Source organism: Balaenoptera borealis, assembly GCF_965194805.1.
Source record: "Balaenoptera borealis genome assembly, chromosome: 1".
NCBI lineage: Eukaryota > Metazoa > Chordata > Mammalia > Artiodactyla > Balaenopteridae > Balaenoptera > Balaenoptera borealis.
In genome coordinates, this window is record NC_138860.1 from 154,954,866 (window position 1) to 154,978,360 (window position 23,495).

At 52.2% G+C, this 23,495-nt stretch overlaps 1 protein-coding gene across 4 annotated transcripts in view; it reads right to left on the reverse strand.

Moving 5' to 3' along the window:
- Positions 1–23,495, reverse strand: part of LOC309618222 (uncharacterized protein) — a 221,892-nt gene that overhangs the window by 34,048 nt on the left and 164,349 nt on the right. For 2 of the 4 annotated variants that reach the window (XM_082371662.1, XM_082371665.1), the window contains one exon: positions 18,389–20,956. The exons of the other annotated variants lie outside the window; for them this stretch is intronic. In XM_082371662.1, the coding sequence (XP_082227788.1) occupies positions 20,939–20,956 (18 nt within the window). In that variant the 3' untranslated portion in view covers positions 18,389–20,938. Of the gene's footprint in view, positions 1–18,388; positions 20,957–23,495 lie in introns of those variants that run through there. 4 annotated transcript variants of the gene reach the window in all.

Genomic DNA, 23,495 nt, shown 5'->3' on the forward strand with positions numbered 1-23,495 from the left:
AGGTGGAATTAATCTCTCTTCCACTTGGTGTATGGAGCGCTCATTCATCTCTCTCACTGAGGCTTACATATTTTGCTATGTTGTATTTTGTATATTTGTTTAATCATTTAAGAAAGTATTAATTTATTTGACATAATATTCTGAGCACCTGCTACGTGCCAAGGGTTGTGCTAGATGCTGGGAATATAATGAATAAGAGATTGTTATGGACTGAATTATGTCCCCCAAAAAGATAAGTTGAAGTTCTAAGCCCCAGTACCACAAAACCTGACCTCATGTGGAAATAGAGTCATTGCAGATGTAATTAGTTAAGATGAGGTCATGGTGAAGTAGGATGGGTCCCTAATCCAATATGATTGGTGTCCTTACAAGAAGAGAAGAAGACACACAGACACACTGGGAAAACCTCATGTGACAACAGAGGCAGAGATTGGAGTTATGCTGCTGCAAGCCAAGGAGTGCCTGGGGCTGCCAGAAGCTGAAAGAGACAAGGAAAGAATCTTTCCTAGAAGCTTCAGAGAGAGCATAGCCCTGCCAACACCTTCATTTTGGACTTCCCAGCCTCCAGAACTGTTGACAGACTAAATCTCTGTTGTTTCAAGCCACCTAATTTGTGGTACTTTGTTATGGCAACCCTAAAAACTAATACCAAAATGTTCTCCACTTTCAAGAACAGTACGTAAACAATTATAGAACAGCATGAGAATGCTGCAATAAAAAGAAATCCTGTGTGCAAACACAGAGGACATGGCAAGTAATTCAACCTTGGAGGAGGATCAGGAGAGACTTCCCAGAGCAGGCATAATTGGAGCTGGGTTTTGAAGGATGAGTAGGAGTTCTCCAGGAGAAAGCATACTCTAGGCAGAAGGAATGGCAGCAGCACATGCATACTCTCTTGGTCTCTCCTGGTGGATTATGCTCCCTGGGCCCCTCAGCACAAGGCTCTGCCCATGGCAGATGCTCAGCCCATATCTCTTGAACTTGCAGAAAAACTGGATTCTCTAGACAAGAAGAGAGGAACAGAAGACAGAGTGTGGGTGGCTGCCACCTAGAGACAGGAAAAACAGAAATCGTTAGACTCCCCAAATAGAGAGCAGATGCAGGGCAGCAGCAGAGGCCAGAGAAATGAGGCAACCCAAACAGAGCTGACTTTAAAAAAAAAAAAAATGGGTTGGTCTCTAGGGCTCCAGCTCAGCTGGGAAGGAAAGCAATTTATGGCCAAAGGAAGTAGGCTGACAGTAAACAAAAATACAGTGACCCCTGAGTTCCCACTGGACAGAAGATAGATGATGCCGTCGTAAAAATGAGATTAATTTTAATAAGGGCTTTCACCAAGCAGCAGACCCTGGCGGCCAGAGGCCTGTCAGAGGGCCGATGACAGGCAGCGCTGCTGATGGATGGAGCTGACCCTGGAGAGCTGAAGACATGGGGAACGATTGGAAGCTTGGGACTGGCCCCCGGCTATGGATTGGGCAGCTGCTATTTGTGCTGCTTGTGCAGATTCTTTGTCATGATGGTTGGTATCCCAGAGTTGGAAGCCCACAGTCCAAATCTCTGAACTGTGGCTTATCCCCTGCCGGGACAAGAATCCCCTGTTCCTTCAGCTTCATGTGGGACTGTGCTTGCACACCTCCAGTGACAAGAAGCTCACTACCTTTAAGGGCTATAGGGCAGCGCTCCATACATGGTCACTCAGAAAAATGCCCTTTGCTTTCTTTACCACAAGGCAATCTTGCAAAAACTAAAGTCATTCTTGATTCCAATCGGCAGAGTTCAATTTAATCAACACAGTCTGAGAACTCAGTGTGCAAAAAGATTGTGAGAAGAGAGATGGTTACAGACTGGCTTCTGTCTCCAAGAACTTTCAGAAGGGAAAACAGACTGTGCCCTGACCCTGACAACAGCATGAGCCCTGACTCTGGCTATTGACTGAGCCCTGATCCAGACCACAGTCTGAGCCCCGATCCTCTTAGAGACTCAACCCTGATCTTGGTTGGCCCACTGAGCCCTGAACCTAGTTCTAGATTAAGCCATAGGCCCAATTCAGATGGGGCCCAGTTGCAGTCTGAGTCCTAATCCTTTTATAGACTGAGCCCTGAACCTAGTAACCACTGGCCCTGACACTGATCCATGGCCTCACAAACAGATGCCTATCATTACGGGATAAGGGAGATGGCAAATGGGCATGTGGTGGTGGCTCAGGGTGCCTGGATCGATGTCCAATTCTTTGACACGTGAGGCAGACCTATTTTAGGCACAGCACTGTGTCAGGTGCAGCCTCTGCCTTTGGAAGTGCGGGTAGACTCTCCCCCCACCAGCGCTCACAGCCTGTGCTTGTCCCACCACGGCACTCTGTCACTGCATCACTGCTCATGTGCATACCTCGCCCACTGGCCTCTGCTCTTCTCCAGAATAGAGACTGTGTTTATTTGCTTATGGGCCAGGCTGCTGTAACCGAGCCTTCATTTGCTGCCCCGCTCCTGAACACCTACTGTGTGCTGGGTCCTGGTGTGGTCACAGGGACATGGAAACAAATGGCCAATGGCCTGTCACAGACACCAGCAAGGGCTCAATTAGATCTTTAATCATTTGCTTAATCAACAAACCAACAAGAGGGATCACCTTGCAGAGAAATGGTGCCCCACGGGGTTTATGCGCTGAACACCTGCCAACCAAATAAAACAAGTCCTCATGCTTTTCCAGCACTCAACCCCCCTGGCATCAGACAGCCCAATTTCTTGTCAGCCATTTCCCCGATTATGTATCAATAGATGTCACACAATCAAGTCCTGGCTCCCAAGAGAGTATTTGAAAAGTCAAAGATGTTTGTCTAATGCAAACCGATGTCATGTCGGGAATTAGTTTGACTAATAGGCCTTTAATTAGATCCTTGTGAGGTCTGGGTCCCAAGTAGAGGCTTCCCAAAGTTTTCATTTAGAAGATAAACTACCCCTTCCCCCAGATTGCCACCATAAATCTCCTTTCCTGTGTGCACTCAGAATGGCAGGGCAAGGCATAGATTTGTTTCTCCTGCCAACATGAAGAGTCTTGTGCCCAGTCACCCAGGGGTTGAGTGCCTGGGAGCCCCCTTGCGGGCTGGGCCTCGTCACCAGAGGAGCTGGGGGAGGTGCCTGGGCCATGCCATCTGCTCCGGATGGGGACCAGGGCTTCTCACCAAGGCCAGGGAAGCATTTTCCCAAACGGTAACAGGAAATGTTCATTTTGTCAACATGAATAACCCTGGCAGGGCCAATTCCAGAGCAGAGCAGAGCAGAGAATACAGGGAATATGATGTGATCATCCTCCAGGGCATTCCTCCCAGGGGAAGGAACACGGAAACCAAGAGAAGCTACAGAATGAGGTCATCATGCCACCCAGGCAGGTAGGAGGGATTTCACACGAAATAATGTATGTAGCCCACCAGGCACTGAGCAGGTGCTTAATATATGAGAATGTTGTGATTTATGCTGATTCATTCCTCTGCCTTGAACTTACTCAAGAAAGACCTGAGTACCCACATCCTAGATCAGCCCCACTCCAAGTGCCTTCCAGGGCCTGGTACCGGCTAGTCCCTGACTGTTTGGTTACCACTTTGCAACTAGTTTGCAGAAATTGAAAGAAAGCAGTTGGAAATGCGTAAAGATAGTTGGCATTGCCAGGAAAAAATTTACTCTATTTTGCAAAAGTATTACTGGTCAGCAAAAGATAGAGAATAAAAAGTGTTTCACCGCAAAGAGTCTGAGACGTAGGGGCATGGAAGCTTCTGAGGGTGCTCTTTTGATTACCATTTTGTATGTTAGAAATTGAGGCTCGGGGGGATGAATTTGTCCAAGCACCTCCATCTAAGGAGTCTAGCCAGTCCTCAAACCCAGATCCTCCTTGCTCTAAAGTTTTGTTACTTACAGCCACTCTGTGCCAGGGGTCACGAGAGTCACATATCTGACCTCAATGTGTTGCTAATAATAAAAAGCTCACAGTGACTGGGGAAAAAATCATGGGTATTTAGTCTCAGCTCTGCAATCAACTCACACAGTGAGTCATCTCTTTGGGGCCTCAGTTTCCTCATGTACACAACGAGGGACGTGACCCTCAATTATCTTGAAGGCTCCTCTTGCTCTGACATCCTGAATTTGATCATAGACTCCTTCAATGGAAAGGGACCTTCGAAGTCCTGTGGCCAACCTCCCTTCCACAGCAGTGGGACTGGGGCTCCAGCAGCCCCTTCCATACTCCCTGTGGGTGGCACGATTGGATAGCTCTGATTTTCAGGCTGGCCTCTTCCTCCCAAGAACGCCGTCATGACTATTGTGCAGGGTCCCTCTGTTATCCTCAGGATGCTGACCCCATCACTCTTGCCCTGAGGGGTTACACGCCAGAGATGGGCCTTGCCATCACTCCCAAATGCTCGGTTCTGAGTCAAACCAAAAGCACCTGCACCTTAAGAGGGAATTCCATCTGTCCAGGGCAGAGCTCACCTCTGGAGCATGAAAATGAAAGGACAACCTAGAAGCCACTTGTGTTTCTTCCCTGAGGAAAACACTGAAGCTCCCTTTTGTCCTCAAATACCCAGGGATTCACCCTTGAGGAGCTAGAGACCCTGAAGTCTCCCATCTCCTTTTAGGAGCATCTCAAAGGGGGGCAGGGAGGACCTGGCAGCTCTCCCAAGGCCTGTGCTGGCAAGTGGCCCATTCGAGCTGCTCCCGCCTGAGATGCAGACCACGCAGGATGGTGCATATGTGACGTCAGGCCATAAACGCTGACTCTTGCCTCACCCTGTCAAGTACAGGGGCCTGCCCCAGTGAAAGCTGAGCCCAAAGAGTCTATCCAACCGCCCACATCTAAATAGAGGAAACGGGCTAGAAAGGAAACGGGCCCATCCATGTGGCGTGCCAACCCCTCTACCTCCCGGCCCCAAAACACTGACTCATCGCAGCCTCTTCTAAGCTGTCTCTGAAACACTTGATTGGAAAGTGGACAATTCAGTTTCTCTCAAGGTTGAGTGAAATGGCCAAGTATAGACTAGGGAGCTTGGGAAATTCGGAAATACACAGAATTTCACAGTAACAGAATCAGAGAATCATACACCAAACATTTATTGAATGTGTATGAGGTGTCAGACCCTGGAGATTTGCAAATACAGGCCAGTCGAGAGTCAGAGAATCCCACAAACGTAGTGTCATGGACTCTTGGGATGCTGGAATCCTTAAAGGTATCAAATAATAGAATTATAAGATGTTAGATAAACAGAATCTAAAATTACAGGACCTTGGAAACCTAGAACCTTAAGGTTCCACAGAACCAACAGGGCTTGTTGGAGGTTTCCATATCTCATGCTCTGGTCAACCAGACCAGACCAGCCCCATGGCAGGCAAACCTTAGAGAAGGAAAGAAGTTGCCGGTACTACGTGAGGGGCAGGGTGGCAACCAGAACATGTGCCAGGGAAAGGAAATTGGCCTGAAGAATGAGAATGGGGGCAAATGGTGGGAACTCTGGTGATGCAGGAAACTGCCTCTAACATGAAGACCAAGGGCAGAGGACTCCTGATGGGATAAGAAAAGGCCACAGACCTTCTTGACCGGCTCCATTTCCTACGAATGGAAGACTTCCAACCCCAGGTGAAGCTGAGGCAGGCAGGTGGGCCATTGCTGGATGGCTCTGAGAAAAGTCTTGCTGGGATGGAGCTGGATTACCTCTGCATCCTGTCCTGGTTCTGCCCTCTGCAAATGCGAGACGAATAGAAGAGGCCCTATGATACTTTGTCCCCCATGGACAAGGGCCATTCTGGCAGGGACAAGCATGTCAGCAAAGGCAGAGAGGCTGGAAGCACAGGGCACGTTCACAGAAGGGGAACGTCTGAGGTGTCAAGGGCATGGAGGGACACTGAGAGAGAAGATGTTGGAATGGGATATTGGAATCTAATGATGGAGGTCCTGGAGGCTCGAAGGCTGGACTCTGCACGTGTCCACCCCGCATGTCTCTGTGGCATGGCCTGCGCATGGCCAGAGGCCAGGAGCAATCGCTGATTGCCCAGTCTGCGATGGGGCACAGGCAGGGACCTCTTCTTCTCCCTATGGCAGGTCTGTGGGATGCCCTTTCCCTGCCCCTGGGTGGCTTGATGAGGCCCTGAAGGAGCCATGTGGTGGGCTCAAGGTGTAATGTGTAGGCTTAAGTGTCTCTAAAACAACTAGTAAAAACCCTGACCAAATCCAAACCAGATGCCCCAGGGCGTGTAGGGTTGAGAGCTGTCAGCACCTCTGCATTTTCACCTGCTCATGTGGGCTGCACCTGTAGGCAGCTGGAACTCAGGAGCGCTTCAGGCTGTCCACCAAGTTCAGCCCCGACTGGCCTGCCCAGTGTGGAGGCACTGAGGGGCCGAAGGGGTAAGGTGGCAGGCCTCTCCTAGGCCAGTGCCCCCCTCTGATTTTTCTCCCCTTACTCCCAGTTCCCAGTACAGGCCCTCAGGATTTATTAATGTCCCAACTATACCCCCTAGCTAGGAGAAGTGGGCGAATCACCTCTCCTCTCTGAGCCTGTTTTCCTATAAGCAACCATAGGCACATCAATAATGACCTCCAAGATTACAGGATAGTTCATTTATTCAGTTAGACAAATATTTATTGGGCATTTACTGTCAAGCATTGGACTAGGTACTGAGAATACAGTGGTGAAAAAAAACAGACATTATCCTTGAATTTATAGAGTTTGCAGTCTACAGAATTTGACAGGCAAAACAAACCTCCACACAAGTAGATATACAATTTTAAAAATTAGGTTAATGCTTTGAAAAGGGTATGCTAGGTGTAGAGAGCCTACAATGGGGCAGGCGGTGAAGGAGGCCTCTCTGAAGAAATAATTCTTAAGCTGAGGCCTGAATGCTGAGTAAACCAGAGGCACGGTGTGAGGTATAGGACTCCAGGCAAAAAGATAGCACATGCCAAGGCCCTGAGGCAGGGGAGTTCATTTCCTCTTTGTGGGCAGAGAGCAGGGAGGGAGGAAGGAGTGGCATGAGGCAAAGTAGCAGAGAACAGATCAGGCAGGGCCCCCTGGGACAGACAATGACATGAGATTTGAGTCTGGGGAAGCCCCCCAAAGTGTTTTCAACAGAGCCTCCACACCATTCTACACTTAGAGCTTTAAAAGATGACTTTGGTGGGGAGTTGAGATCGTGGATGGAACTTCCTCACCTCTGGCCTGAAAGAACTTCCAGGATCTGAGGCTCAAGAAGTGAAGGGATTAGCCGTGGCCAGTGAGCGCCAGGGATCAGGATATTCACAGCTCCTTCCCTGGCCCTGGGCTGCCTCTGAACAATTATTATGTGCTTGTACTATCCTCGCCCTCATTTGATCCTTCCAAGCCTGGGGAAGGGAGGCAGATAACACAGGGACCCTCAGTTCCCTTACCCAGTTAGGGAAACCGAGGCCCAGAGAAGAGAGTGTGTTCGAGAGTCACGCAGCAGGTTAGTAGCCTTGACCCCAAGTCCTCTGACCCAAAATTAGATCAGATCATTCCCGAGAGTGAGAGCTCTACCAAGCCCCCTGCACTGCAGGAAGGGGCAACCCTGAAGCTGGAGATAAAATGGTGGGATGGGGGAAGGAGATTTCAGAGACCAAAGTCACACCGGACAGGAAGGAGGCCCAAGGTGCTAAACAGAGGGTCCCAGACAGAAGGTCTGGGCGTGGCGCAGAATGACATGGGATGGCCGGTGTGGGAGCACCAGGCCAACGACCGGACACTGTGCAAACCACCACGAGGATGATGACCACCCCGGCCTGTCCCAGGCAGTCTCTGGGGGCCACATCCCCACAGCACGTCTTCTCCCTCTGCCTCAGACACGCCTGACGAGATAGAAAGGACACAGCTCTGCCCTGAGCCTGTGCACCTTCTGGCACAACTACCAACTCCTGTGGTCATCATTCCAGGAGGAAGCCCCCAGCTCCTCCCACGGCCTCCGAGAGGTCCCTCCCAGCACGGGCCACAGAACCCTCCTCAGTGTATCCGAGCAGCTGGAGTCCACAGGGCTGGCAACCTGTGCTTCTCTAACGATGCCTCTGTTGGTGCAGCCTGGACTCAGCTCCCTCGACAGCCCTGCCACACTGGGGGCCCCTCTCCCCATGTCCTTGGAGATGCAGCAGCCTTGGCCTGTTAACAGCTCCCCTCCCCGCCTCTTCCCTTGGTGCACACCTACTATCCTTGAAGGCTCAGCTCAGCCATCCCCTCCTGAACGCCAAAACTCAGAGCAGGCAAATGCGGAAGCTCAGTCCTCCTCTGGGAAGCCTCCCCTGATCTCAGGAGGAGTGAGCAGCCTCTCCTCTGGGCTCCTGCAGCCCCTGTCCTCCTCTTGCTTTTCTGGAGGCACCGTGAGCCTCCTGAGGGCAGGGTCTGTGCCTCCCCTGTTTCCATTTCCCAGAGTCCGGCACACAGTGGGAGGTCAGTAATTGTCTGTATCTCTTCCACTTCCTTTCTGGGAAGAGTCCAGCAAAGGGCCTTGGAGCGTGAAAAACAATAATTTAGAGTCTGAATAGCGGTTAAGTCTTCCAGTGTCTAATAGGATGAAGTCTTCTCGCCTGGCGTGGCATTCAAGGCTCTCTCCAGGGTCACTGCTGCCCCTCCCATGCTCACACTGCAGCCCAGAAAATTAAAGACCGGTTCATCCCCCAGCCCCAGGCCCGCATGCTTCCGGCCACCCCCTCCTCTCTTCCTTCTCTCCCTCTTGGCCAGTGGGGTTAGGCAAGGGCAGGCTGAATCTCCTCTCTTTCACCAGGTTCCCCAGGGTGTGACATAACGACTCTAAACCTCACCTATAAAACAGCTGGCTACAGACTAGGCCGTCGGAAAATGTCAACTGCCCCGTTCCTGCCTCTCTCCCCATATAAGTTGTTTCCCCTCCAAAGCCTGGAGCTAATCTCCCTCACCCAGGAAGATGTCCCTGACGTGGCCCCCCTCCCGTCTTTGCTGAGCCTGAAATCTAGGTGGCCTCCGACTCGCTCATGCGCCCTGGAACGCTCGCTGCAGGGCAGGATGGAGCCACCGCTAAGCCTGGATAAAGGTGAAATCCAACAGTTGGGAGAGGTTATTTTTGGACCTGACACAAATGCTAAATGAAGAGCCCTCGGCCTTCCAAGCAATCTTTGCTTTGTGCTCCAAGGCCCAAAACTAACATTTTCATAATAATTTTCCAGTATCAAAGTGATAGTTTTGATTCAAGACAGCTGAAGCCTGCAAAACTGTGTGGTGGACTCTCCCGCCCTCGAGCCAAACATGTGCCTCTGTCTCTATTTTAACACCTTTGATAATCATCGAAAAATGCACGGTCCAAGCAGTTTTCGCAGCTTTCTGACCGTAGCAGCCGCCTCTGGAAGGAGTCGTTGGGAGTCTGTTTTCCTTCTGCGTTACTCTGAGCCCTGGGCTTTAGTGCTCCCAGCTCGCCTGGCTTTTCAGCCTCCCTCTCTACATTCCACTAGTGATGTCTGATGCAGGAGTTGGCCTTTCCAGTGCTATTAAAAAGGGGGGAGCCCAAGAAATACAGTAACACAATCTCATGGAAAACTGATATAATCTTTTCAAAACTATAAAGATCGCTCACCCGGAGGAACATCTGCACGGAAAAAGAAAAAGGTTTTAAACAAACTGGAAAGGGGTCGGGTAACTGTAAAGGCCCGCGTGTCAGGAGACTGCTGGCTCGTCCAGGGCTGCTATCACTCGGCAGGGGGAAGGCCATCCTCGGAGGGGCCAGTTCCCTCACCGAGAGCTCCCACCATCTGGAACTCATTGCAGGAGGGAACACTGGCCTTCATAAAAAGAAACCCGGCCTTATAATAATTGTTCCTTAAATCATTACTATGGCCCGCGCCCCAGAGATGGAGAGTCAAAGGACAGTAGGGACAGACCAGGGGCCCCAGGCCAGAGTCCTGAATGGCCCTTCTGCCCTCTTCCTTGGAAGCCCTGACCACCTCCTCCCAGGAAACAGGCTCAGGTCAAATTCTAGGCTCTTCTCCTAGCCAGCCTCTGGCTGCCCTGGAGAAGAAGCTGCTGCAAAACAGTCATTTGCAAAGATCCTTTTGGTCCTTGGTGCTGTCTGGGTTCAGGGGCTCAGAAAAGGCTGAAGCCAGTGCCACAGAGTCACTGCTGCAGGCCTGACTCTCCAAGTCCCCATATTCTCTAGGGGGCTCACGCATCTTCGGTGGTGACAGTCGGCAAAGGCAGCATCTGCCACCCCCGGGAAACCTGACGAGAGATAAGCTCATGCACGTAGGCCACATGAAGTCAAGACACAGCCGGCCCAAACCCGGTGACTCCGTCTGTTCTACCAGCTGAGCTCTGAGATGGAAGAGGTTAGCATGGGCTCCGGTCCCGGGGTCTTAGAATAACAGGATCTGAAGATCTGAGCATCTGACTTTTGGAGAGGTCTGGAATCTTAGCTCCTAAGCAGCAGAGAGCTCTGGAAACTTTAGACTTCTCCCGCCTCCCTCCTCCATACGGAGTGTATGAATGCTGAACTTGACACGGCCTTGGATGGACTGATTTGCTGAAGAGATGATGGTGGGGCCGCAGGCCTGGTGAGACTGGGGGGAACTGACACCCACACAGGGCCCTGAGCCTGAGGGGGCTGTGAGAACCCTGGGACAGCAGAGAGGCCCTCCACCCAGGACAAGGGTGCCTCTGGGCAAGAGTCCCTGCCCCAGCGTGCTGGGCCCCACCACAGAGGGCTGGTGCTTCCCTTTGGGTCCTCGATGTCTCTCCACATCCTTTACTCTCTGCCCCAGCAGCTGTCCTAAGGCCCTGCTCTGCTCACGCTGAGCTCTCCCTGGACCAACAAGCTCCCACGGTGATGGCTTCAGCTACCACCCCTGTGCTTCTGACCCGTACATCTCTAGCCCCAGGGTGGTTCTCCCTCTCTCCTGGGTTGAGACCTATATATCCAGCTATCTGCTAGACACCCCCTCCTTGATGTCTCACAGTCCCTGAGACCCAGCCCGTTCCAGCCAGAACTCTTCACCCCCCTAAAGTGTTCCCACCTCAGGGGAGGTACTGCCGCCCACTAGGCGGCCCACCCTGAAGCCGGGGAGTCATCCGACATCTCTCCTGACCTCTCCTCCTCATTCCCAAGACCCGGAGCCCTGGCCATTCTTCCTTCCTCAGGCTCCCCAAACCATCCACGCCTCTCCACCCCACTGTCACGCCCCCCTTCTTCACCTCCTGTGCCTGGCTCACTGCAGCCTGTTTCAGACCCATGTCCAGACCCCCTACCTAGCAGCCAGGGCCATCATTGTAAAATACAAATCTTACCAGGTTCCTCTCTGCTTAAAATCTTTTAATTAAATATCCATGGGAAATAGTCCCTATTCTGTCGCTGCACTAGTCCAAATGGGTTAGGTTAGGCCGGGTAACTAACATCTCAGAAATCTCAGCAGCTTAAAGTATCGGTATTTCTCACTCATAGTACTCGGCCATTGAGGGCTGGCGAAGGGCTCTGCTCATCTCCCTCAGGGCCCCGGGCTGCTAGAGCTGCTGCCATCTTGAACATCGTCCATCACCGTGTGGGTAAAAGACTGCCGTGGAAGGTCTCACACAGGCAATTAAATGCCCGAGACTGGAGGCGGCACAGGTCACTTCCTTTCACAACCCACTGGCCATAACTAGTCATATGGAACCACCCAACCACAAGCGGCCCAGGAAGGGCAACCCTCCCACGTGCTCAGAAGGGGAGAACAGAGATAGCTGATAATACCACAGCCACGAACGTCCTTCAGTGTTTGAATACCCGTGCTCTCTCTTACCTCTTTGCCTTTTCAAAGGCTGTTTGCTCTGCCTGGAACCCTCATCCTCACACTTCATGTAAAGAACCCATGCTAGGGTCTCAGCTTAGACGTCACTGGCCTGAGAGGCTGACTCTGACCTCCCCACTCAGGTACAAATCCCTCCTCGGGGGCTCTCAACTCTTTGTTCACACTCCATTTTATTATCTACTGTCTGCTTGTTCTTGGACTGAGTTCTATGAAAACAGGGGCTTGAATGCTTTGTTTATTACTGTATCCTCGGTGCCTGCTCAACTGCCCATATGGAAAGATAATCAGAATTGTTGAATGAATGAATGAAAGACTAGAGAAAGTGATCAAGATCCCAGGGGCAGAGCCATCAGGAGTGGCAGGGAGACTGAAGGCTTCGAGAACAAAACCAACAGTCATGCTGAGTGAGTTCCAGAAGGTAGGCATCCACGGGCTGGTGGGGTGGAGGGGAAGAAGGTCCCCAAATAGTGCCGTGTGAGGAGGGATGTGCCCCATATGGACAATGGCAACGTGCAGCTAACCCTCCAGCAGTCGGAAGTCAGTCCCAGAGTCCGTGGGAATCAAGGGTGAGGAGGGGGAGGGGCACAGGCCGGGACTCGGCTGGTAGAAGCAGAGTGACCGCAAAGCCAGAGCGAGGGCTGCCCCCCAACTTTCCTGAGCCATCTCTCCCCTGCTCCGGCCTCCTTCACCTGCTCCAGGGCTGCTACAAGGCAGAAACCCTTCAGTGCATTTTACTTCTTGAATCTGAGTGCTCTCCAAGGGCAGAGATGTGTATCTGTCTGACTCCCCGGCAATTAGCACAGCACTTGGCACATAGTAATAGCTCAATTAATGCTTGTCACTCTGACCCTGATATATGCCTTATTCTCCAAGCCCTCAGGACAGGTCAGCCTGCCTAGTATCTGCTATCTCTCTGGTTGACAAGACATTGACCTCTGTCGCCTCCCCCATTCCATCCCACCCACCTTGACGTCCCTAGGAGCAGATAGGGATGTGTACATGGTGTGTCCAGATGTCACCCCTCAAGGTCCATGAATCTCAGCCAAGACAGTCCAGCATATTGAAGCCCTTGGGCTGGCCTCCAGGGCCAGACAAGACACAGGGGTCTGTTCAGTGTAAATGACATCAGGAGCTCCAAGCTGAGAGCCTCGGGGACAGTGTCCAGGCACTTGATAGGACCCACTTCAGTCTGTGGTCAGAGCCCAAGGGCCTGGGATCTCCACAGTGATGATCTTCACTCACCCTCCTCCTTCACACCCTACCCCATCTGATCAGTCACCAAGACGTGCCTAGTCTACCTCCTAAAGGTCTCGGGAACCTGTCCACTCACCTGAATTACCACAGCAGCCCCTTGTCCATATCCCTGCCCCAACCTTCTCTCCACACTACAGCTGGAGTCATCTTTCCAAAGCCCAGAAAAGCTTAGGTCACGCCCCTCCTTAAAACCTTCCTCTGTGGAGTCAAGATTAAGGCCTACAAGATTCTCCATGTTCTAGCCTTGGCTTAACTGCCCCCTGGCTTCCCAGTCTCATCTCCTGCTACCTCTGCCATCACACCCTGCAATCCAGCCATATGCACTTACCAGTGTGCAGTATTTACTGCACCTCCCAACTTTGCACGTGCTCTTGCTTCTACCTGGAACTCTTCCCTCCTAGAAAACATCTATCCCTCTTTAAGACTTGGTCCAATCTTCACCTCCTCTGGGAAAGTTTGCCTAAACCCCTGCCTGATAAGAGTCAGATGCATCCTCCTTTCTGTTCTACAGCCTCTCAGCTTCCTTCTATTATAACACTTCTTATCACACTATATATTCCTTTATTCATTCACCAGCATCTAGTATCTAACTGGCCAAATATATCTGTTTAAGACGGATGAGAGGGAGGAAGGGGTAAAGCTATCTGGGACAGAGCTGAGTGGGACAGGCACGAAGGCTGACAGAGGTGGGAGAAATCTCTGAGACCTGGGTGATCTGAGAAGGCTTCCTGGAAGAGGAGTGGCTGGAGTAGAGCCCAGAATGATAAGAATGGCTTAGTTAAATGAAGAATATGTGCCGGGCCAATTCCACATAGGAGAAAGGGGCAGTCTGGGCATTGATACAAGGTTTCAAATACCAATCTAATGAGTTTCGACTTTATCCTGAGGTCAACAGGGAACTATTAAAGGATTTCAAGCAGATTATAAGGGGATACTTATCATTAAACCATGATTAAATCTCCGCATTTGAAGCGTCTGCCTGGCTGTGGTGTGGTGTGCGGAAACCAGTTAAGAGGCTAACCCAGACTCTGTAGGAGAATGATGACGGCCTGCACTCAGGTAGAGCTGATGGAATGAGATAAAGGGATGGATTGGAGACCTGCTTAGGAGGGAGAATTGACAGGACTTAGTAACTGACTGGATGCAGCAGAGGAGAATGGAGTTAAGAATTCCTCTGAATTTTCCCACCTGGTGACCAGTACACACTAAAGAGGTTTCGTTTTTCTCTGGACACGTTACGTGTTGAAGCTTCAGGTGGGACAGAGAGGTGAACGGCCATTAAGCAATTGTTTCTCCTGAGTGCTTAGCAAGGGCCAGAGCACATGGTAGGTGTGCAGTTAACTTAAATGGAAGTGATGTGTCTCCTATCCCAATGGAGCAGATGTATCCCCCGACTCCTAAAGGCCCAGTCAGTCCCAGGTCCCCTGAGGACTGGGATGGGCCTGAATCTATGCTGGGAGGAGGAACAGCCTAATCAAAGGCCTGCATGTGGGCTGCCCAGAGTACGTAGGGTCAGGGAGCCCATCCAGAGACACACGGTGGACCACCTGCCCTCTCCAGGACCCAGGCTTCCTTCTCTGATGGAACGTTGGGTGTGTTCTGTTTGCCTGCCAAGAAAAAGAGTCTGGTGGCCCTTGCAGACAGAGAACAGGAAGGGCAGAGATGGAATTTCTGGTGCCCTGAAGTCAGACAGTGACCTGTCCGTGGAGACCAGGCTGAGTCCCAGGGCCGCTTGGCAGCTCTCTGCCAGGGAGTCAGATAAGAATAGAGCATGCTGGCTGCAAAAGGCAGCCCACTCCAGCTAGCCCCAAAGGTCAAGGATTCCAGACAGGAGACAAGGACTGGGAGTGCACCAACTCCAAGGCCGGCACACAGCAGGTTCTCAATCAATGTCTCAGATTAGACAGTTTTTTCTCTGTCCCCTGAGCCCCAAACTCCAGCAACCAGGGTGAAGAGAAGCAGAGACACCCCCTCAGCTATGAGTTTCTTTCTGCTCACCCATGCCTCACCTCCAGGCAGGTGGAGCCCACCACACTTCCCTGGGCCTTCCATGACCCCTCCTCCCTCCTGGCTTTTGTTCATGCTGTTCCTTCTTCCTAGAACATGCTCACCCTCCTCTACCCTTTCATCCAGCTTATACGTCACCTCCTCCAGGAAGCCTTCCCTGATGCCCCCAGGCTGGAACCACCTTTGTTCTCTCACAGCCCCCACCTCCAGCTCCACTAAATCACTGCAGTGATCACCTGACTACGGGTCCCTCATTCACCATGTCCTGGAATGGCACCTGCTGTGCTTCTGCTTCACAGCTCTTCAATGTGCCATGTTCCCTCCCTCCCTCCACCATCATGGGTGCTCTTCCCTCAGCCCAGGAGGCCCACTCTTCTCACCTCACCCAGGCTGCACAAGCTCATTCCTCCTGGCTCAGGACAAAGGTCACTTTCTCAGAGGCCATCCTTGACTGCCACCCCTTTTCTGGACTGGGGTCCCCTAAGCCCCTGACCTTCCCCTGGGCCATTGCAGCTATATTTCCCTATCATTCCTGTTTCAGTGTGTGGCAGTGAGGCATGGCGGTTAAGAGCATGGACCCTGGAGCCGGATTGCCCAGTTCACATCCCAGCTCTGCCACTTACTGGCTCTTGTTGTACTTGGGACAGTCCCTCTATCTCTTTGCATCTCAGTTTCCTCATCAGTAAAGTGGGTACAGTAAAGTTACCTCCTCCCTATGGCAGAGGTGAAGTTTAAATATGTAGTGGACATATGGCCCTGTGGCAGCCCCTGGGGCTGTTCTCCCCGCCTCAGGGTATATAGCAGGACAGAACTTCCCTGTCACCTCTGAAGTCCAGCGTGACTGTGCAATTTGCTTTGGCCAATGAATGTGAGCCGAGTTATGTGTGCCACTTCCCGGAGGAAGTCTTAAGAGACACTGTGCAATATGTCATGTCCCCTTGTCCCGTCTCTCCCTCAGCCTGGGACGCTGAGTGAGGGGGATGTGCTGTGTACCTCCTGCTGACCCATAATGAACATGTGATATGAACAAGAAATAAGCCTTTGTCATTTCAAGCCACTAGGATTTGGGGGCTATTTGTTTCTGCAGCATGCCTATCCACTCCTGACTGATAGAAGCATTTGGAACAGGGCCTGGAAGACAGTAAGTACTCTATAAGGTCACCTATTATTATTGTGCTTACGTGTCTGCCTGCTAGACTCTGAGAGCAAGGCCCCGCTTTCTCTTGTGCACTGTGGTAGCCCCCAGCTCCTGGCACAGTGCCCAGCACATAACAGTTGTTCAATAAAATATTTATTGACTTACCTTCCGGTTGACGGTGAAGCTGGGACCCTGCTAAGCACACACACCCACCTCACCCACTTGGCCAGGTCACCACCTGTGGGTGACAGGGATCCAGCCATGCCCAGAACCACCCCTCTGCACGGCCATAAATCCCAATGGCCCAGTTTCTTTTGAACAGCCCCCAGAGTTCTTCCATCCTAGCAACGCCTGTGAGTTGTGATGGAATAATCTGGTCTCACCAAGGCTGCTGTCTGGCCCATCCCCTGTGGCTCCCCTGTGGACATTCCTCCTGGCCCGGCACAGTGGGCGACCTTTCCCCTGGTGGTTATTTGCCAAGCTATTGCAGGTGGTTTTATTTCACTCAGCAAACACAAACCACTCTCAGTGTCTGAGAAAATTCTAGATTCTGACAAAAGGAATATGGAGGCATCTACTCCAATCTCCATCCAGTAAACATAACCCCAAGAGGCACCAGTCCCTGCTTGCCCACCTCCGTCGATGGGGACCTCACTACCTGAAGAGTTTTAGCTCCATTGTGTGGTAGTTCTGACTGCTGAACTCTTCCTAATGTATGGCTGGCACCTGTGTGTCTATCACCTCATCCTAGCCCCCAGGGGACAGGCACAGATCGCAGCCACTTTCTACCGTGAAAACTCCCTGCTCTTCGATCACCCTCACCCCCTCACCTTCTTCTCTAAAACATTCTTAACTTCCTCCTTTCTCTGGATTTTTTTTCTTTATCTCTGAGATTTTATGAGGAAACTCCCTGAATTTCCCATTTGTGGGATTTTTGTCAAAATTTACCATTGATCCAGTCCAAATTTGGTCTCAGTATAATGGGCTGGCCCTCCATATGGCCATGGCCCAGGAGGCAGGGGGACTACAAAACAGAGCCCGATACAAATGTGCCCCGATGATCTATTCGTACACCGAAAATATCCACCATCCACTCAAATCCACCCATGGAGGACTCTTGGTGCAAGACGGTAATCATTGTTCCTTTGGAAACAGGAACAGGAAATGCGTAGAAGGCCTCAAAAAATGTCTCCAGAAGGATTACCATTCATGAAAACCTTGGATGGCATTCAAGCTACAGCCCTTATATTAATTTTGTGTGATCCTAGGTTCATCCCTTCACTTCTTAGGACTTTAGCATCCCTAACTCCTCACAAAAAGAAAGCTGTACTTAGTAATCTCTAAAGGCCCTCCTAGCTCTATCAACCACCCACTTCTTAGTATGAATTAGTACCTCAGTGTAGCTCTAGCAGTAAGTCTCCAAATGGACCAGTCATGGGTCTTGGTTGCAAGTAACAGAAACCACTTCTCACTAACCTAAAGAAAGAAGAAGAAGAAGAAGGGGGTGGGGGCGGGGAGGATCTCCCTCCACATTTTTTGGAGTGATCCACAGAATTAAGGGGAAGACTGAAGAACCAAGTTCATAAAATGAGCAGCAGCCAAGGGGAAAATAAAAAGGCAGAACCAAAGCCAAGGTTGTTCCCCAGAAACAGCCTGACGAGGATGGCCTGTCTGCTCCTGTGGGGATAAATTTGATACTGTTGGCCATTCTCTGTGTCTTGATATTTTCTTTCCTCTTGGTCTCTGGGACACTACTCACTCCAGTCTTTTTCATAGGCCGCTTCCTTTTCTGATTTCTAAGCTTATTCAGTTCCCCAGGGTTCTGTCCTCGGCTCTGACCACCCACCTGGCGGCTGAGCAGGGGTTTACAGCCAGAGCCAACACCTCCAAGGCCGTGGTCCTCTCTACGGGGCTCTGCTGCCTTTTCGTGCCTGCTCTTGGGTGAGCTCAGTATCTTCATCATTAAGCGGGGGCGGTGGGGGGGGCTGACCCATCTCCTGTGGGCTGGTGGGATTTGGGGGGTGCTGGCACAGAAGTACTCAGGACTCCAGCTTTGCCGCCAGCTTTGCGCTCCCTGATGTGGGGCCGGGGTGGAATGAGAGTAAGTCATCCCCCTCTTTCCTGCCCTCTCCTCCCATCCAGTGACACTTGCTTTACGGCTAGAACACAGAGCTGACTTTCATGGCCCGCCAAAGTCTTTAGCCCCCTTGTTTGAAGGTGGCCACCACTGAAGGGGGGGGTGTCACCCAAAGAGGAAGGAGAGGTTCTCTTCCTCTTTGCATTTTAGCTAAAAGCCCCTCCATGATGAGAGCTGGGGGTGGGGTGAGACACCCCAAGTCTTGACTTCACTCTCCCTCTCCTCTGTGGTCCCCAAGGCTCTCCTGCCCTTCATGAAGGCCACTTGTGTCAACTTCAAACTAAATGGAGGTCTTGCTGGCAGGGGGAGGGGGCAGAGGAGCAGGGCCTTTGGGGTGGGTTTCAAAGTGCCTCTGGCTTTATTACCGCCTGTGCTCTCCCCTGCCCCTTCTCATCCTGGAGAGCCCACCCTCCCCCCGGCCGGGGGGAAGTTATACCAGGTTCTAATGGGAGGTTGAAGGAAAGCGTCCCCTCTATTCATCCCAGCAGCTGAACGGGCCTCTTGAACATCCATTGTGCCCCTTCTGCCGCCTCAGCCTCAATGGCGATCAGGTGGTCTCGTGTGACAACCTCCCCCGGCCCAGGACAGGAATGGGCTCAGGCAATGGGCTGGCCCACAGAGTTCTCCGTCCATCCTCTCAAGGGGCTTTTGTTGAATAAAATAGCACCCGCCACTCGGCCACTTTAAACCAAGGCCAGGCACTTGAATGTGCAAACGGGGCCCAGGCGCCGGGAGTGCAGGGACAATGGCCACCCTCAATTAGCTCACTGAGGTGCCCCAAATGGACTTGAGGAGGGGCAAGACCACAGCCCATTCATGCATATTTATCACAAGCTGCCGCACTTCGGCCTGCACGGTTCCCATGGCAGCGCTGGGGAAGGAAGCAGGGGCGAGGCGAGAGGGGCTCCCAGGGCCCAGCAGGGGTTATGGTTCAGGGCAGCACTGGCCCTCACCCCAGCAGACTGGAAACTGTCCCTAACTCCATGTCCTCTGCCTTTACCTGACCCTGAGACTCATGAGTCACCATAACCTGCAACTTAGAATATCAGAGGAAAGGGAACTTGGCACATGCACCTGACAGGTGGAGAAGCAGAGGCTCAGAACAGAGGAAAATGAGCTTTTTCCTCTTCGCAACTTATATCTAGGATAGGAGGAGACTGGTAATAGTAAAAGCATTTATTGAATGTTCGCTAACTGCCAGGGTCTATGCTAAGTGCTCTCAACTGCCCCTTCGATGCTATGAGATAAATGCTGTACTGTCTTCACTTGAGAAGACTGAAGCTCAGGAGAGGGTGTGTAATTTTTCCAAGATCATGCAGCTGGTATAAGTAGCAGAGCTGGGATGCTCACCAGGGTAGTCATTCTCCACAGCCAAGTGCCTGGCTATTGGTTAGGAAGTTATGTAAGGGCTCTGTTATTTGGTCATTGGCTACTGGGTGCCAGGCACTGTGCTTGATGCCAAGTTCAAGCCAGCTCGTTGGATATAAACAATACCATGAGAGAGCTCCATTTGACAGATGTGGAGACTGAGGTCCAGGGAAAAAGCATGCCCTGCCCCGAGCCACTCACAGCGCTAACAAGTAGCAGGGCCAGGATGGATTCCATGTGTGGTGGGGTGCTAGGCTCCAGCCTGCTCCAGAGCACTTCCTTCCTTCTTTTCTGGAGCTCCTGGAAAAGGAAGTCAACCTCGTCTTCCAGATTCTGCCGAGCTGTGGTTTCCCCAGAAGAGCCTTATGGGGGTGTGGGGTGGTGGGCTGTGTCTGGACCTTCCTTCACACTGTCCTCCTCAGGAGCCCATCTGAGGTTCAGCAGGAAGTGGCTGCTTCTCAGGATTCCCAGGCAGAACTCCAAGGATCTCCTCTCTCTGGAGAGCCGAGTTCTTCCAAGGAGCTCCTAGCATCACCCAGAGAGGGTGGGCAAAGCTGCTCCCCAGCGTGGCATGGCAGCTGTGGCAGTGAGGGCCCCAGGTCCCTCTCAATCTGTGCCATTTTAGTACTTTTTGTTCCCTTGCACTGACCTAGCTTACTGTGCTCCCATCCCCACTGTCCCCCATGCAAGCACTCTGGCCTCCTTATCTTTGCTTATGCTCTTTCTCCTGCTTTGATTGCAAGTTGAGTTGCAACGAGTCGAGCTGAGTTGACTGGAGCCATTCGTTGGTCTGAGTTGAGTTCTGTTCATTCGTTTGGTTTGGGTGGGGCTGTGTTGGTTGAGTTGGAATTGTGGCATGTTGAGATGAGATGAGTTGAGCTCCATGACATCAAGTTAAGCTGAGTAGAGCAAAAGTAAATTGGGCTGAGTGGAGTAAAAAGGAAGTACAGAAGCCATGTGGGCAAGTCTCAAGCTAGTGACTGCCAAGGAACCCTCCAACTCTGAAAAACTAGAACCACAAGAATCACGAGTTCCCAAAAGCAGAGACCATGCCCTTTCCATTCTGTCCCTCATTTGCTGTTGAACATGACTCCTCCTTGGGCGGGAAAGTGGACATGGGCCTCTGAGACAGTTTCCTTATTTTTATCAGCAGCTCCCTTCAAGGTTGGAGGAGCAAACGATCGACGATGATGTCTGGTAGAAGTCGATATAAATCCTTAAACGCCTTGACTCTCAGCAGTAGAGATTCACAGGAGTCCAAGACCCTTTCAACAATAGAACAATAGAGTCACAAGTCATCAAGTCTGATCTTCTCTCCCATCCCCTACTGCCCCCAAAGCCAGGACCTCTCCACAGCTCCCCTGAAGGGACCACCAGTCTCTGTTCGGGTGCCAGAGGCAGGACGCCCACCCCCTCAAGGGGTCACAGTGTCATCTCGTGGGAAAGAAGTTGGAGTCCGGTTTGCACACTGGCTCCTTGGCTCACCAGCGCTGTAACCTGGGGCGAATAACTTTCCGTTTCTGAGATTTTTGTGAGGAGAGGGTTTTATGGGGCTGCATAAGACAAAAGGTGTAGAGCACTTAACACAACACCTGGCACTCAGTGAGACCTTCATCAAAGATGGTTTCTATCGCCATCGTTAATCTTATCGCCCCTGACTATTCCTATTATTACTGACAATACTGGCCATTGTTTAGCTGCCGAACTGTCAGAAAATGCTTCTTCACTCCTGATCCCGGGGCAGGCCCTGGGTAAATGGGTGGAAAGGTAAAGTTTGCCCCCTAGGACACCTCTCCCCTTCCTTCCACCCAGATGCCAGCACTCAGATGGCCGATTCCTTCTGCTCAGGGACAGGTCCTCGTCCTGGCTTGGACACTGCTTTGCTGGGGGGCCTTGCATACATCCTTTCTCTGCTCCAGGCCTCGGTTTGCAAAGTGGCGGATCAAGCTAAGTTGTCTTGGTGATGAACCCAGCTCGGACACCTCCAGCTACATGTCTGAGACCCACGTTCCTCCCTCCTCCCTCTGGTCAGCTGGGTAGAACTCCTTGCATTGACCCCTGCCTTTTCTGGTCAGTCCTGGGGACCTCCTCTGGAGAGGACTGGCATCGCTATTCTGAACCCTTGGCACGTTTGGCTCCCAGGGAGGAGGCATCGGACGCAGCCACCACCCACATACCCAGGGCGGCCAGCGCTAAAGGCTGGACTCAGCATCACTCTTTACTTTATGGTAACCAGCTGTCCCCAGGCAGATCAAAGGCAAAAATCAGGCCTCAAACCCCAGTCTCCTGACTTCCAGCCCAGTCCTTCTCTCTCTGCCAGCCGTCCATCTACCCAATACACAATAATAGAGCACCAACTGTACACCAAGCGCTGCCAGGCACTGGGAATATCAAGGTGAGAGGAACTTGGCCCGTGCTATTGAGGAATTTCAAAAAAAATTCCTGGAAAGATTCATTCATTCGTTCAGCAAACACACAAGCACATACTTTGTCAGGTCAAAAGACCAGCTCGGACCCAAAGCCCGGCTCCCACTCCTCCCATGGCCTGGCCCCTGTGCGGGGCTGAGGCCTGGTGGCTCAGCCAGCCACCCACCGCCTCCCAGAGGGACCGGCAGGCATGAGCTCATGTCTGCGGAGCCCCGAGGCTCCCATGAGCACAAGGCCTCCTTGTGACGCTGAGAGGGATGTGGCGGGGGGCTGCCGAGCCCATGAAGCCCTGAGCACTGGGAGGCTGTCAGCAGACACTCCCACGGCTCAGGGTGCTGCGCTTTGATACGGCATTAATGCGCTAATATCTTAATCCAGACACCACCCGCCGGCTGCCCAGCCACACAGCGGGGGCCCTGGGGATGGGTTTCCAAATTACATTAGTGAATGTTTACCTAGTGAGCTGTCCAAAGAGTGTTTAACACCAGCTGAGGCGAACGCGTGTGCACAGGACAGTCCCACACCCACAGCCCACATGCATGCCACATACACTCAGCCCAGCAGCCAGACTCACAGACACAGGCATCCACAAGGACGGATGGACTGCACGCCCCTAGCAACACACGTGCGTGTACACGCACACACACTCGCATCCTCACACAGACCCATACCAGGTACACATGCAGGCACCTTCCACCTGCCCTCGCACACCCTCACGGCCGCCGCACCGGGAGGCCTGCTTGTCTTCCTCTCACACTCACTCCTGAGGAGACCCCTGTAGGTTGATCCCAGGAGGGGGGAGAGGCAGGATGTGGTCCCTGAGCATGCCCTGGAAAGTCACTGCTGTCACACCTCCCAGGCGCCCCAGCCCCGATTTCCAAATTCAGACACACCCCTGCCCCTGCTGTGGGTGCTATTAACATGTCCACATCCATGACACTGGCCAGGGGTCCTGCCCTCAGGAAAAGCAGGGCGAACTTCACACCTGGCCCTGCCCTCCTGCTGGGATCCGCCTCCACGCACGCCTTCCCACCCCCTTCACTTCTTGTCCCTGCCAAACAGATCCCTCCCTTCCAAGCCCCTCTCGATGCTGTTCTCTCTACCCGAACGTCCTCCCCATCTTGCATCCTCCAGGCCGAGCTACTTACTTCAAGGTGAGCTCACTGCCCCTCTTGCAGAAACTCTCCTCACTCCAGCCAGCGGAGGGGAGGCCACTCCCCTCCTCCTCCTCCCGCTCCTCCTCCTCCTCCTCCTCCTCCTCCTCCTCCTCCTCGCTTCCCTACACGGGGCCCTGACTCAATGCTCAGAGCAGGCACTGCCTTGACATGTGGATAGTAATAAGGCCCACCTCACGGGACTGTGGTGAGGGGCAAACAT